This window comes from Dendropsophus ebraccatus, chromosome 9 (genome assembly GCF_027789765.1).
Source record: "Dendropsophus ebraccatus isolate aDenEbr1 chromosome 9, aDenEbr1.pat, whole genome shotgun sequence".
NCBI lineage: Eukaryota > Metazoa > Chordata > Amphibia > Anura > Hylidae > Dendropsophus > Dendropsophus ebraccatus.
In genome coordinates this window covers 7,946,164-7,959,431 of record NC_091462.1, presented here as the reverse complement: position 1 = coordinate 7,959,431, position 13,268 = coordinate 7,946,164, and the positions used below count along the sequence as shown (strand labels likewise).

Genomic DNA, 13,268 nt, shown 5'->3' with positions numbered 1-13,268 from the left:
GGCTGCTCAATCACAACAACCGCCGGCGATGGCGCTCCACAAATCCGGTACAGGCTGCGCCACCATCTCAAGCATGATCAATGAAGGATTTACCTTCTGTCTGTGCCAACCTTTTCCCTAATGTTAAAGGGGAACAAGATGGGATAGGAAAAAAGCATGATGAAGCTTTAGATAAGACCTAATAACAGCTGCGGTAGTCACCTATTAACTTCTATGGGAGAGTGTTGTGGGCATACTCTGTTACCTATGCAGAGTAGGAGGTGAGCCATCATCTATTGACTTCCATGAAGGCCTCATCCACATGTTCTGATCCACAATTATTGTCCGTTCTATTTTTTCGCAGTATAGATTGTGGATCTAAAACTACGGATAGTGTGAATAGCCTTATCGAAATGTTATCCTTAATTGTGGATCATTACTTGTTACTTCTATGGGGGGAGTGTTGTGGGCGTGCTCTGTCACCCATGCAGGGAGGTGATTTATTTTGCACATGATGCATTTGGAATCCCTATGTTTTGGGGTTTTTGTGCAGGACTTTGCTCTGGCGGAGCGTCCGTCCGGTGAGGTAACTGCAGCCTGAACCTCGTTTCCCTGTAAATCTCCGGTAATGATCCTCATCCGTATACTGCGCGGCTTATAAAACTGCCCGGTCTGTAACCAGAGAGATGCGGAGATGAGAAGCGACTATACAGAATGGATACACGTGGTGCTCAGATCACTCGGCCTTTGTATACAATTTACAAAATATATAATCTGTGGGGTTTTTTTGCTTGATCTCCACACTAAAATATTACAAAATAAAATTACAAAAAGGTGCAGATCTTACGGCGAGTCAGGGGCACAGCCATAAAGTGAGCCTGTCACCCGCCGCCCTGTGCCATGGGTCTCTGGAACAACCCTCTTAGTGGCCCTTTGGGCGTCTACAGGTGACGGGTCCACTTTACGTGTAACCAGACAGAAACCAGGAATAAATCTGGAGATATCCGTTCCCGACCCGGGTTTCAGGTAGTAAGAGAAATCCCATAGAGTGGGGTGTGGTGGCCGCTCTGGTCTGGTCACAAGGAAAAGGCCACAGGACGGCTGTGACGCGTTTCGGTCCTTTACTAGTGAGCCATGTACATTGCCGTCGGTCTGGTACCGTAATACATTCCTTCCTTCATAGAGGAAATCAATGAGTCATTTCAATAAATATTTCGTCCTCCGCTTGTCTCCCCCTGCTCAGGAGTTCCTAGGATCTTTGGTCAAACACCCGTCAGCAGCTGGAGCTCCTGGTTCGTGTGACCGCTCGCTGCCGCGTTGGCTCCTTGCCGGCGGGTACGTTGGGTGTGTATTAGTGCACGGTGGTGGCTGAGCTTCTCCCGCGTCGCTAACTGCTAGAGGGGCCTTCATTTAGAAAATAGGTGGTCATCTCCCCTTTGCCTTTCACCTTGACCACCCCTCTGCACTCCAGCGAGTAGTTACAGGCGGCCAGGACCTGCTGCAGATCAGCCGTGACCTGAAACGTAACAAGAGGACTGAGCAAACCAAAGGACCCCCAAACTCGGCATCATCACCACCTGAGCACCATCAACCCACCTGAATCCGCTCGGGGACTCCAGTGCTGTCCATGCGACTCGCCACGTTTACTGTGTTCCCCCAAATATCGTACTGCGGTTTACGAGCTCCTATGACGCCAGCAACCACAGGGCCGATGTTCAGTCCTGAGAAACGACATGTGACATGTAATACAAGCTTCATCTATGTCCCCACACATCATCTACCAGAGCTGTAATATGAGTGACCCCAATCTCTCCTCCAGGTTATACCCAGGAAGCTGAGATATGGGCTGCTGTATGAAGGCTCAGTAGCCTGGAGAGCTTACTATTCACTGTGGGAGGATCTGCAGCTCTACATAGAGAAACACACGGATCCCTCCTTTAATGTTCTCTACTTTTTGGGAGTTATGTCACAGAGAGTGTTGAGCAGAGTTCCCAAACGGTTCAGGGTCGGCAATGATCTCCAAAGCTGAACGCTCGCCATTTGACTCCCTGCGTCTGGAGAAGTTGGATGCCGCCATTGCTTTTGCCAGGAGAACATGGATACACCCTGTGGCCGTATCAATATCTTCCAGGACTCCCAAGGGCGGCATCCAACTTGCAGGGAGTCAAATGGCGAGTGTTCAGCTTTGGAGATCGCTGCCGACCCTGAACCGTTCGGAAACTCTGCTCAACACAAGTCACTGTTTCATCCAGCCCTTCAATGCAAGAATCCAACAAACAGCAGCCTAGATCTAAGTTTTCTTCACATGCAAGTGAAATATTGGGATGAGCCCAAGTAAAACCTTTAGGGCACATTCACAATACTTAAAGCTTTACAGTCATGTGTAAATTCAGACGTTTCAGTGCGGAGACCCCAAACCATCTCTAGATATGGCCTGGGATAAGTGTGCGGCGGTGTGGGTCACTACCTGGCTCAGTGTTCAATCTCATTGCAAGAAACGGGTTCTATAGTCGTATAATGGAGCCTGTCCTCAGCAGTGAGCAGGCTCTGAGGAGGGGAGTGAAGCGCTCTGCCTCGCACTTCCTCCTAGCTGTAGCTAGAGAACAAAGGGGAGACCCTGACAGATCAAAACCTGTGACTTGTCTGCATAACACAGAAAAAGATTTCAGACTGGAAAGGCCTTAATCTGCTGTTGATTTCATCAATATAAATAATAGGTGAAATCCGCAACACAGCCTTAAAGTGCACCTGTCATGTAGATGTCACTTTTCAGAAATCAATAACAATCAATAGTACAAGCAATTATAGAAAACTCTTTAATCGGTTTTATTAAGCAAAAACGTTTCTTTCTGTAATCAAAAAGCTGTTGACATACCTACCCCCTCACTTCAGAAGAAGCAGGATTTCTGTGTTCATTATGCTCTATGGAGAGGGGAGGGGCCAAGGGGGATAAGGGAGCATGGAGAGGAGAAAAGGCAGCCCTGCACAGCACATCATCCTGCAATCTTCTCTCACCAAGCTCCCAGACCAGCACTGACCTTTCTGACCTGTGAATCCAGCATCTTATGTCTCAGTCTCCATACTATACAGTTGCTTGTCTCCTTTCCCTGCTTACTCATCCCCCATGGCCCCTCCCCCCTCCATAGATTATAATGAACACAGCAAACCCGTCTTCACTTTGCTCCTCTGTAATGAAGACGACTTTACCTGATAATGCACAGATAAGAAGTAGGGGGGAGGTGGGAAACAGCTTTTTTCCCTAATAAAACCTATTACAGAGTTTCTTAAAATCACTTGTACTAATAATTACAAATCACACATTACACTTTAAGGGACACTCCAGGAAGTATTGATCCAGTGTCACAGTAAAGGGGTGGAGAGTGACAAGTGGAGCAGATTTTGACACAGGCTGTGGCTCTATCATCAGTCCTACAAGCCTTAATGACTGTTCCTGAACCTGCGGCTCTCCAGCTTTTGCAAAACTACAACTCCCATCATGCCCTTCCAGCCTCCAGCTGATCCCATTATACTGCAGTGTTCCTGAACCTGCGGCTCTACAGCTGTTCCCGGCATAATGGGAGCTTTGCTGGCACTGGGGGTCACAGGTTGGGGATGACCGCTCTATGGTAAGGTTTCCCCTTCACCCACCGATCTTCATCTGGAAGTTGTTGAATGAGTGCTCATTGATGTATTTCATTTGATCCATCAGTCTCATTGCATAATCCGCCAGCGCCTTGATGTGCGTCTTTCCGGCCTTGTCGTAAGTTGTGTCGTTCAGTCCTGAGGCCGCCATGTAGGTGCTGCCGATGGTCTTGATCTTCTCCAGCTGCCGGAACTCGTCCTCACTGATGATCTGAGAAGAGGCGGAGATCACAAGTGCGTCAGTGTACGAGCACCGGGGCACCTCCCACCTCGAGGCCACTGAATATCGATATAAAGGTTTGCACTTCCTGTGCCTTCCTCCCCAGCCTCACCTCATCAAAGTCAGCGATGATCTCATTGAGGAGCCGCAGGCACTCCACTCCCTCGTTGTTCGCCTCAAGTTCCACATAGAATTCAGAGAAGTTGCTGATGGAAGCGAACATGACGGCCACACACTCACAGGACTGATAGTACAGCTCATCGTTGCGTCTCTCCCGCGCCAGAAAGTGTGCCGCCACGTCCTTGGGGAGAATGTTGTGCAGGAGACGGCGGTTGTAGGCCTGCAGCTCCTCCATCTCCTCCTTCTCCTCAGTGGCCTACAAAAAATGAGTCCAGAGGTGAGTACACTAGGGGACAGGGACGACGTGAGCCCAGATGTGAGTACACTGACAGACAGGGGAGACGTGAGCCCAGAGGTGAGTACACTAGGGGACAGGGGAGACATGAGCCCAGAGGTGAGTACACTATCAGACAGGGGAGACATGAGGGCAGAGGTGAGTACACTAGGGGACAGGGGAGACATGAGGGCAGAGGTGAGTACACTAGGGGACAGGGGAGACATGAGCCCAGAGGTGAGTACACTAGGGGACAGGAGAGACATGAGGGCAGAGGTGAGTACACTAGGGGACAGGGGAGACATGAGCCCAGAGGTGAGTACACTATTAGACAGGGGAGACATGAGGGCAGAGGTGAGTACACTATTAGACAGGGGAGACATGAGCCCAGAGGTGAGTACACTAGGGGACAGGAGAGACATGAGGGCAGAGGTGAGTACACTATCAGACAGGGGAGACATGAGGGCAGAGGTGAGTACACTAACAGACAGGGGCGACGTGAGCCCAGAGGTGAGTACAATAGGGGACAGGGGAGACATGAGCCCAGAGGTGAGTACACTAGGGGACAGGAGAGACATGAGGGCAGAGGTGAGTACACTAGGGGACAGGGGAGACATGAGCCCAGAGGTGAGTACACTAGGGGACAGGGGAGACATGAGCCCAGAGGTGAGTACAATAGGGGACAGGGGAGACATGAGCCCAGAGGTGAGTACACTAGGGGACAGGAGAGACATGAGGGCAGAGGTGAGTACACTAGGGGACAGGGGAGACATGAGCCCAGAGGTGAGTACACTAGGGGACAGGAGAGACATGAGGGCAGAGGTGAGTACACTAGGGGACAGGGGAGACATGAGCCCAGAGGTGAGTACACTATTAGACAGGGGAGACATGAGGGCAGAGGTGAGTACACTATTAGACAGGGGAGACATGAGCCCAGAGGTGAGTACACTATTAGACAGGGGAGACATGAGGGCAGAGGTGAGTACACTAGGGGACAGGGGAGACATCAGCCCAGAGGTGAGTACACTAGGGGACAGGGGAGACATGAGGGCAGAGGTGAGTACACTAGGGGACAGGGGAGACATGAGGGCAGAGGTGAGTACACTATTAGACAGGGGAGACATGAGCCCAGAGGTGAGTACACTATTAGACAGGGGAGACATGAGGGCAGAGGTGAGTACACTAGGGGACAGGGGAGACATCAGCCCAGAGGTGAGTACACTAGGGGACAGGGGAGACATGAGGGCAGAGGTGAGTACACTATTAGACAGGGGAGACATGAGGGCAGAGGTGAGTACACTATTAGACAGGGGAGACATGAGCCCAGGGGTGAGTACACTATTAGACAGGGGAGACATGAGCCCAGAGGTGAGTACACTAGGGGACAGGGGAGACATGAGCCCACAGCCGAGATCCCTCTGCTACCTGAAGCTTCCACAGAAAGTCCAGTCGGGCGGTGGACTCCACCTGCTGAGCGTGGAGGTAGAGTGCCAGCACAAAGACGCTGATAATCACTGGGGTGGCGATCTTCAGGGTGACTCTGGGAACGCTGTCTGTGCTGTGGAGACACAAGGAGAAGATCAGGGGCACAAACCTCAGCAGGTGATGCCAGAAGCTGTGACCCCGGGGCCAAGATGGCCTGTGTGAGATATATATATGTGTGTGTGTCACTGCTAATTGTAAGCCCGCCCTCCTATGGTAATTAGAATTGATCTCTACAGGACAGGATGTAACAGACAATTGTAAACAGTAAAAACTAAAATATTACAGGATAAAAAAAAGTTAAATATAATCTGTGAACAATAAGAAAAGACGAGTGGATGTTTCCTATGAACTAATAATAAGACATGAGACATAATACGACCTCCGGGATTCTTACCAGTTCATTGTGGAGTTGGATAAATCACTGGAAGACAAAAAGCAAAGTGTGAGAGGAGCGACAGTGATCATCACCCTGCAGTGCTGCAATATGTACACTAGATGGCGCCAGACTCCAGGCTTCAGCATCACCTGCACATAATGTGCATCTAACTTTATAGGAAAAAAGGCGCCCCTATCTGATTGTGGACAGAAGCCCCTATCATGCAGCAGGGGGCACTTACTTTCTATCTCAGTATCTGTACAATGTTTGTTGTGCCGAATGCAAATCTCCTGAGTCTATGCAGAAACGCAATATACAAGCAATGCTGGAGATTTTAGCTCTGATGCCAGCAGAATTGTGAGTGCAGCTCTGAAGTATACATATATGTATACATAATGGCTGCATGCTATATACTGAGCTATAAGCAATATACCTAGCCACCAGCATTACATCCCCCCCCCCCCTTGCACACGAGGTAAGGAAGTGCTTGTAGTTCACTCACATCCCATTGGCTGCCACCAGCAGATCTGCGTTGTCAAAGAGCGCCACCTTTGGGATCTCCACAATGATGACGTAGATAAAGTCGATGATCAGCATGAGAATGAGCTTCCCTATGCTGCTGATCTGGAGAAAGACGGAGCAGGCGAGGAGGCTGAGCAGAATGCAGGAGGTGAAATACTGCGAGGAGGAGATAAAGCAGCGATCAGAGTCACCCGCACCTCACCCTGCGGATAGTCTCTATAGTCAGCCCCCCCCCCCCCACCAGCCAGGGGGTCACCCGCACCTCACCCTGCGGATAGTCTCTATAGTCAGCCCCCCCCAGCCAGGGGGTCACATGTTACCTCACCCAGCGGATAGTCTCTATAGTCAGCCCCCCCACCACCACCAGCCTGGGGGTCACACGTTACCTCACCCAGCGGATAGTCTCTATAGTCAGCCCCCCCCAGCCAGGGGGTCACATGTTACCTCACCCAGCGGATAGTCTCTATAGTCAGCCCCCCCCCCCACCAGCCAGGGGGTCACACGTTATAGAGACTATCCGCTGGGTGAGTTAGTCAGGCCCCCACCAGCCAGGGGGTCACACGTTACCTCACCCAGCGGATAGTCTCTATAGGCAGCCCCCCCACCACCACCAGCCAGGGGGTCACACATTACCTCACCCTGCGGATAGTCTCTATAGTCAGCCCCCCCCCCCCCCCACACCAGCCTGGGGGTCACATGTTACCTCACCCAGCGGATAGTCTCTATAGTCAGCCCCCCCCCACCAGCCAGGTGGTCACACGTTACCTCACCCAGCGGATAGTCTCTATAGTCAGCCCCCCCCCACCAGCCAGGGGGTCACACGTTACCTCACCCTGCGGATAGTCTCTATAGTCAGCCCCCCCACCACCACCAGCCTGGGGGTCACACGTTACCTCACCCTGCGGATAGTCTCTATAGTCAGCCCCCCCCCCCCACCAGCCAGGGGGTCACATGTTAACTCACCCAGCGGATAGTCTCTATAGTCAGCCCCCCCCCCCACACCAGCCTGGGGGTAACATGTTACCTCACCCTGCGGATAGTCTCTATAGTCAGCCCCCCCCCCCCCCCACCAGCCAGGGGGTCACATGTTACCTCACCCTGCGGATAGTCTCTATAGTCAGCCCTTCCTTCCCCCCCCCTCCTCCACCAGCCAGGGGGTGACATGTTACCTCACCTTGCGGATAGTCTCTATAGTCAGCCCCCCCCCCCCCCACCAGCCAGGGGGTCACACATCAACTCACCCAGCGGATAGTCTCTATAGTCAGCCCCCCCCCCACCAGCCAGGGGGTCACACGCTACCTCACCCTGCGGATAGTCTCTATAGTCAGCCCCCCCCCCACCAGCCAGGGGGTCACACGTTACCTCACCCAGCGGATAGTCTCTATGGTCAGGCCCCCCCACACCAGCCTGGGGGGACACACGTTACCTCTGGGAAGTTGCAGTTGGGGGCCGGGTCCCCACAGAATCCACTCTCAGTAGTCAGGCTGTAGTTGAGGGCAGAGATCCTGACCAGACACGGGGTCACACTGTTCAGGGGGACATTGTACTCAGCAGAGAGGCAGCTCTTCAGGTCTGTATTACTGCACATGAACTACAAGACGGGAAATATCACATGAGCACGAGAAACTGGCAGAATAGTGAGGGCAGCTCTGGAGGACATGAGTGTTAGACATGATGTAACAGCAGAATAGCGAGTGCAGCTCTGGAGGATAAGACATGATGTAACAGCAGAATAGTGAGCGCAGCTCTGGAGGATAAGATGATGTAACAGCAGAATAGCGAGTGCAGCTCTGGAGGATAAGACATGATGTAACAGCAGAATAGTGAGCGCAGCTCTGGAGGATAAGATGATGTAACAGCAGAATAGTGAGTGCAGCTCTGGAGGATAAGATATGATGTAACAGAATAGTGAGTGCAGCTTTGGAGGATAATACACGGTGTAAAAGCAGAATAGTGAGTGCAGCTTTGGAGGATAATACACGGTGTAACAGCAGAATAGTGAGTGCAGCTCTGCAGGATAAGATATGATGTAATGGCAGAATAGTGAGTGCAGCTCTGGAGGATAAGATATGATGTAATGGCAGAATAGTGAGTGCAGCTCTGGAGGATAAAACAAGGGATTTGCAGCAGACATTTTGGCTCCTGAGCACCCGTCCTCTCCCCCCGGTGGGGTTGCTGGGTTGCACATGGATTTCTGTTCAGCTTGTGTTACAGCTGCCAGGTCCCCTGTATGACTTCCCCCTTAGGAACCTCCATTGTAGCAGCTGTGCCTTATGTATATGGGGTCAGACACTGGGATGGATCCTCCTCAGGGTCCCCGTCTATTCTTACCATATTAATAAATGAAGAGAGGAAGACGAGGATTATGGTGAAGATTCCCACCGCCGTGCTGTTAATCCGGGACTGCACAATCTGTTTAGACAACGTCTGGAGCGGAGATGGAAAGAGCTGAGGGAGAGAAGTGTTACATCGGAGTCAAAGAGCTGACAATCTAAGCATGCCGGAACACTGTACAGAATACACAGCAGTGCAGACCCCCTGTCCTGGCCGGCGGCCTGTACCTGCACTGATACACTGTACAGAATACACAGCCGTGCAGACCCCCTGTCCTGGCCGGCGGCCTGTACCTGTGCTGATTCACTGTACAGAATACATAGCAGTGCAGACCCCTGGCCTGGGTGGCGGCCTGTGCCTGTACTGATACACTGTACAGAATACACAGCAGTGCAGACCCCCTGTCCTGCCCTGTACCTGCACTGATACACTGTACAGAATACACAGCACTGCAGACACCCTGTTCTGGCCTGTACCTGCACTGATACACTGTACAGAATACACAGCAGTGCAGACCCCCTGTCCTGGCCGGCGGCCTGTACCTGCACTGATACACTGTACAGAATACACAGCAGTACAGACCTCCTGTCCTGGCCTGTACCTGCACTGATACACTGTACAGAATACACAGCAGTGCAAACCCCCTGTCCTGGCCGTCGGCCTGTACCTGCACTGATACACTGTACAGAATACACAGCAGTGCAGACCCCCTGTCCTGGCCTTTATCAGCACTGATACACTGTACAGACTACACAGCAGTGCAGACCCCCTGTTCTGGCCTGTACCTGCACTGATACACTGTACAGAATACACAGCAGTGCAGACCCCCTGTCCTGGCTGGCGGCCTGTACCTGTACTGATACACTGTACAGAATACACAGCAGTGCAGACCCCCTGTCCTGGCCGTCGGCCTGTACCTGCACTGATACACTGTACAGAATACACAGCAGTGCAGAGCGCCTGTCCTGGCCTGTACCTGCACTGATACACTGTACAGAATACACAGCAGTGCAGACCCCTGTCCTGGCCGACGGCCTGTACCTGTACTGATACACTGTACAGAATACACAGCAGTACAGACCCCCTGTCCTGGCCTGTACCTGCACTGATACACTGTACAGAATACACAGCAGTGCAGACCCCTGTCCTGGCCGTCGGCCTGTACCTGCACTGATACACTGTACAGAATACACAGCAGTGCAGACCCCTGTCCTGGCCGTCGGCCTGTACCTGCACTGATACACTGTACAGAATACACGCCAGTTCACCCGGAACATCTCCTGCTCAAATCTCTGTAAATTCACTTTAAAGGGATTGTTCACCACTAGAGATGAGCGAACCTGGAGCATGCTTAAGTCGATCTGAACCCGAACTTTCGGCATTTGATTAGCGGTGGCTGCTGAAGTTGGATAAAGCCCTAAGGCTATGTGGAAATCATGGATATAGTCATTGGCTGTATCCATGTTTTCCAGACAACCTTAGAGCTTTATCCAAGTTCGGCAGCCCCAGCTAATCAAATACCGGACGTTCGGGTTCGGATCGACTCGAACCCGGTTCACTCATCTCTATTCACCACATATTTTTTTCTTTCAAAACAACTGGTGGCAGAAAGTGTCAATTTCTAATATACTTCTATTAAAAAATCTCCAGTCTTCCAGTACCTATCAGCTGCTGTATGTCCTGCAGTAAGTGGTGTATTCTGTTTAGTCTGACACAGTGGAAGACTGGAGATTTCTTTTAATAGAAGTAAATTAGAAATTGACACTTTCTGCCACCAGTTGTTTTGAAAGAAAAAATCTTTTTGTTGAACTACCCCTTTAACAGTAGCCCCCTCCTGCCATGTCCTCCTGCCATGTCTCCCCCTGTGTCCAGCGTTCGGCGGCGTCTGGGGAGCGGGGGGATAACACAATTACACGTCGCCTCCGCTCTGAATGAAGCTTATTTATTATTGGTAATGGATCGCCATTATCCTCCTGGGCGCATTAAACGTCGCTCAGACGGACGGATATAAATGATGGCGACTCACAAAATTATAATCCAATCACCCAGGGAAGAAAAAGACAAAGCAGGAGGCGGCTGAGCGAGCACAGGAGTCACAGCACAGACTGCAACTGTAACAAACTCTCAGCTGTGAGAAGCATCAGGTCAGGCCGGGAATGTGAGCAATTAAAGGGGAACTCCGCCGAAAAGTACTGCTTTCAAATCAACTGGTATTGCAGAGTTATATAGATTTGTTATTTACTTCTATAGAAAGAATCTCCAGTCTTCCAGTACTTATCATATGTCCTGCAGAAAGTTGTGTATTCTCTCCAGTCTGACACAGCGCTCTCTGCTGCCACCTCTGTCCATGTCAGGAACTGTCCAGAGCAGCAGCAAATCCCCATAGAAAACCTCTCCTGCTCTGGACAGTTCCTGACATGGACAGAGGTGGCAGCAGAGAGCACTGTGTCACATCGGAGAGAATACACCACTTCCTGCAGGACATACAGCAGCTGATAAGTACTGGAAGACTGGAGATTTTTATTTAGAAGTAAATGACAAATCTGTATCTATCTGACACTGGTTGATATGAAAACAATTTCACTGGAGTTCCTCTTTAACCTTCCCATTCACTGACAACAAGCAAAGATGTGGAAAATGTTTAGGAAAATAAAACACCAAGTCTACAAGTCTATTACACAGTGTTGAAGCCCCCCAGTCATCCCTGTGGCCCCTTCAGTCATTCATGTGCCCCCCCTCCAGTCATCCCTGTGGCCCCTTCAGTCATTCATGTGCCCCCCCCCCCAGTCATCTCTGTGGTCTGTCAGTCATCCTCGCGACCCCTCAGTCATCCCTGTGGCCCCTCCAGTCATCCTCATGACCCCTAAGTCATCAATGTGACCCCCCTCAGTCATTCGTGTGGCCCCCTAGTTATCCCTGTAGCCCCTCAGTCACCCATATAGTCCATGAGTCATCCGTGTGGCCCCTGAGTCATCTGCGTGGCCCCCTCAGTCATTCGTGTGGCCCCCTAGTTATCCCTGTAGCCCCTCAGTCACGCATATGATCCATGAGTCATCCATGTGACCCCTCAGTCACCCACGTGGCCCCACCAGTCATCCCTGTGGCCCCTCAGCTATCCCTGGGGCCCCCACTTACCTTGATACAGGAGTAGATGAGGGAGACGCTGAGCACAATGAGCAGGACAAGGAAGCAGGCGAGGTAGAAGCCCAGCATGAAGGTGGAGCTGCAAACAGAGAACGGGGGCGGTTATTACAGGACAGTATCCCACCATGATCCATCACCAGAGACCCCCGGCCCCTCACTCTACTGCCCCCGCTGCACCCCTAGATAACACTGAAGACCCCCGGCCCACTCCATATTCCTAGTGCATGTCACCAGTGTTATAGGGATTACCCAGGATTAGAAGAAACATGTCACCCCCCCCCCCCCAGGTTGTGTGCGGTACTACAATACAATCCATTCACTACAATAGAATCAAACTGGAATACCGCCCCAAACTGAGCACAGGAGAGGTAGGGAGACCGGAGACAGGATGGTGGAGGCCGGGTGATAGAGACAGGGGGGTGGAGGCCAGGTGATAGAGGGTGGAGGCCGGGTGATGGACACAGGAGAGTGGAGGCCGGGTGATGGAGACAGGAGAGTGGAGGCCAGGTGATGGAGACAGGGGGGGTGAAGGCCGGGTGATAGAGGGTGGAGGCCGGGTGATGGAAACAGGAGGGTGGAGGCCGGGTGATAGAGACAGGGGGGTGGAGGCCAGGTGATAGAGGGTGGAGGCCGGGTGATGGACACAGGAGAGTGGAGGCCGGGTGATGGAGACAGGAGGATGGAGGCCGGGTGATGGAGACAGGAGAGTGGAGGCCGGGTGATGGAGACAGGAGAGTGGAGGCCAGGTGATGGAGGCAGGAGAGTGGAGGCCAGGTGATGGAGACAGGGGGGTGAAGGCCGGGTGATAGAGGGTGGAGGCCGGGTGATGGAGACAGGAGAGTGGAGGTCAGGTGATGGAGACAGGAGAGTGGAGGCCGGGTGATGGAGACAGGGGGGTGGAGGCCGGGTGATAGAGGGTGGAGGCCGGGTGATGGAGACAGGAGAGTGGAGGCCGGGTGATGGAGACAGAAGAGTGGAGGCCAGGTGATGGAGACAGGAGGGTGGAGGCCGGGTGATGGAGACAGGAGGGTGGAGGCCAGGTGATGGAGACAGGAGAGTGGAGGCCGGGTGATGGAGACAGGAGAGTGGAGGCCAGGTGATGAGACAGGAGGGTGGAGGCCGGGTGATGGAGACAGGAGGGTGGAGGCCGGGTGATGGAGACAGGAGAGTGG

At 52.2% G+C, this 13,268-nt stretch overlaps 1 protein-coding gene across 2 annotated transcripts in view; it reads right to left on the bottom strand.

Annotated features, from left to right (window-relative positions):
• Nucleotides 1–416: 416 nt before the first annotated feature.
• Nucleotides 417–13,268, bottom strand: part of ADCY5 (adenylate cyclase 5) — an 85,831-nt gene continuing 72,979 nt past the window's right edge. For both annotated transcript variants that reach the window (XM_069982444.1, XM_069982445.1), the window contains exons 12-21: nt 12,088–12,175; nt 8,950–9,066; nt 8,045–8,209; nt 6,599–6,774; nt 6,115–6,141; nt 5,661–5,793; nt 3,954–4,217; nt 3,628–3,832; nt 1,576–1,700; nt 417–1,495 (exon numbers count right to left, since the gene is read on the bottom strand). In XM_069982444.1, the coding sequence (XP_069838545.1) occupies nt 1,367–1,495; nt 1,576–1,700; nt 3,628–3,832; nt 3,954–4,217; nt 5,661–5,793; nt 6,115–6,141; nt 6,599–6,774; nt 8,045–8,209; nt 8,950–9,066; nt 12,088–12,175 (1,429 nt within the window). In that variant the 3' untranslated portion in view covers nt 417–1,366. The remainder of the gene's footprint in view (nt 1,496–1,575; nt 1,701–3,627; nt 3,833–3,953; nt 4,218–5,660; nt 5,794–6,114; nt 6,142–6,598; nt 6,775–8,044; nt 8,210–8,949; nt 9,067–12,087; nt 12,176–13,268) is intronic.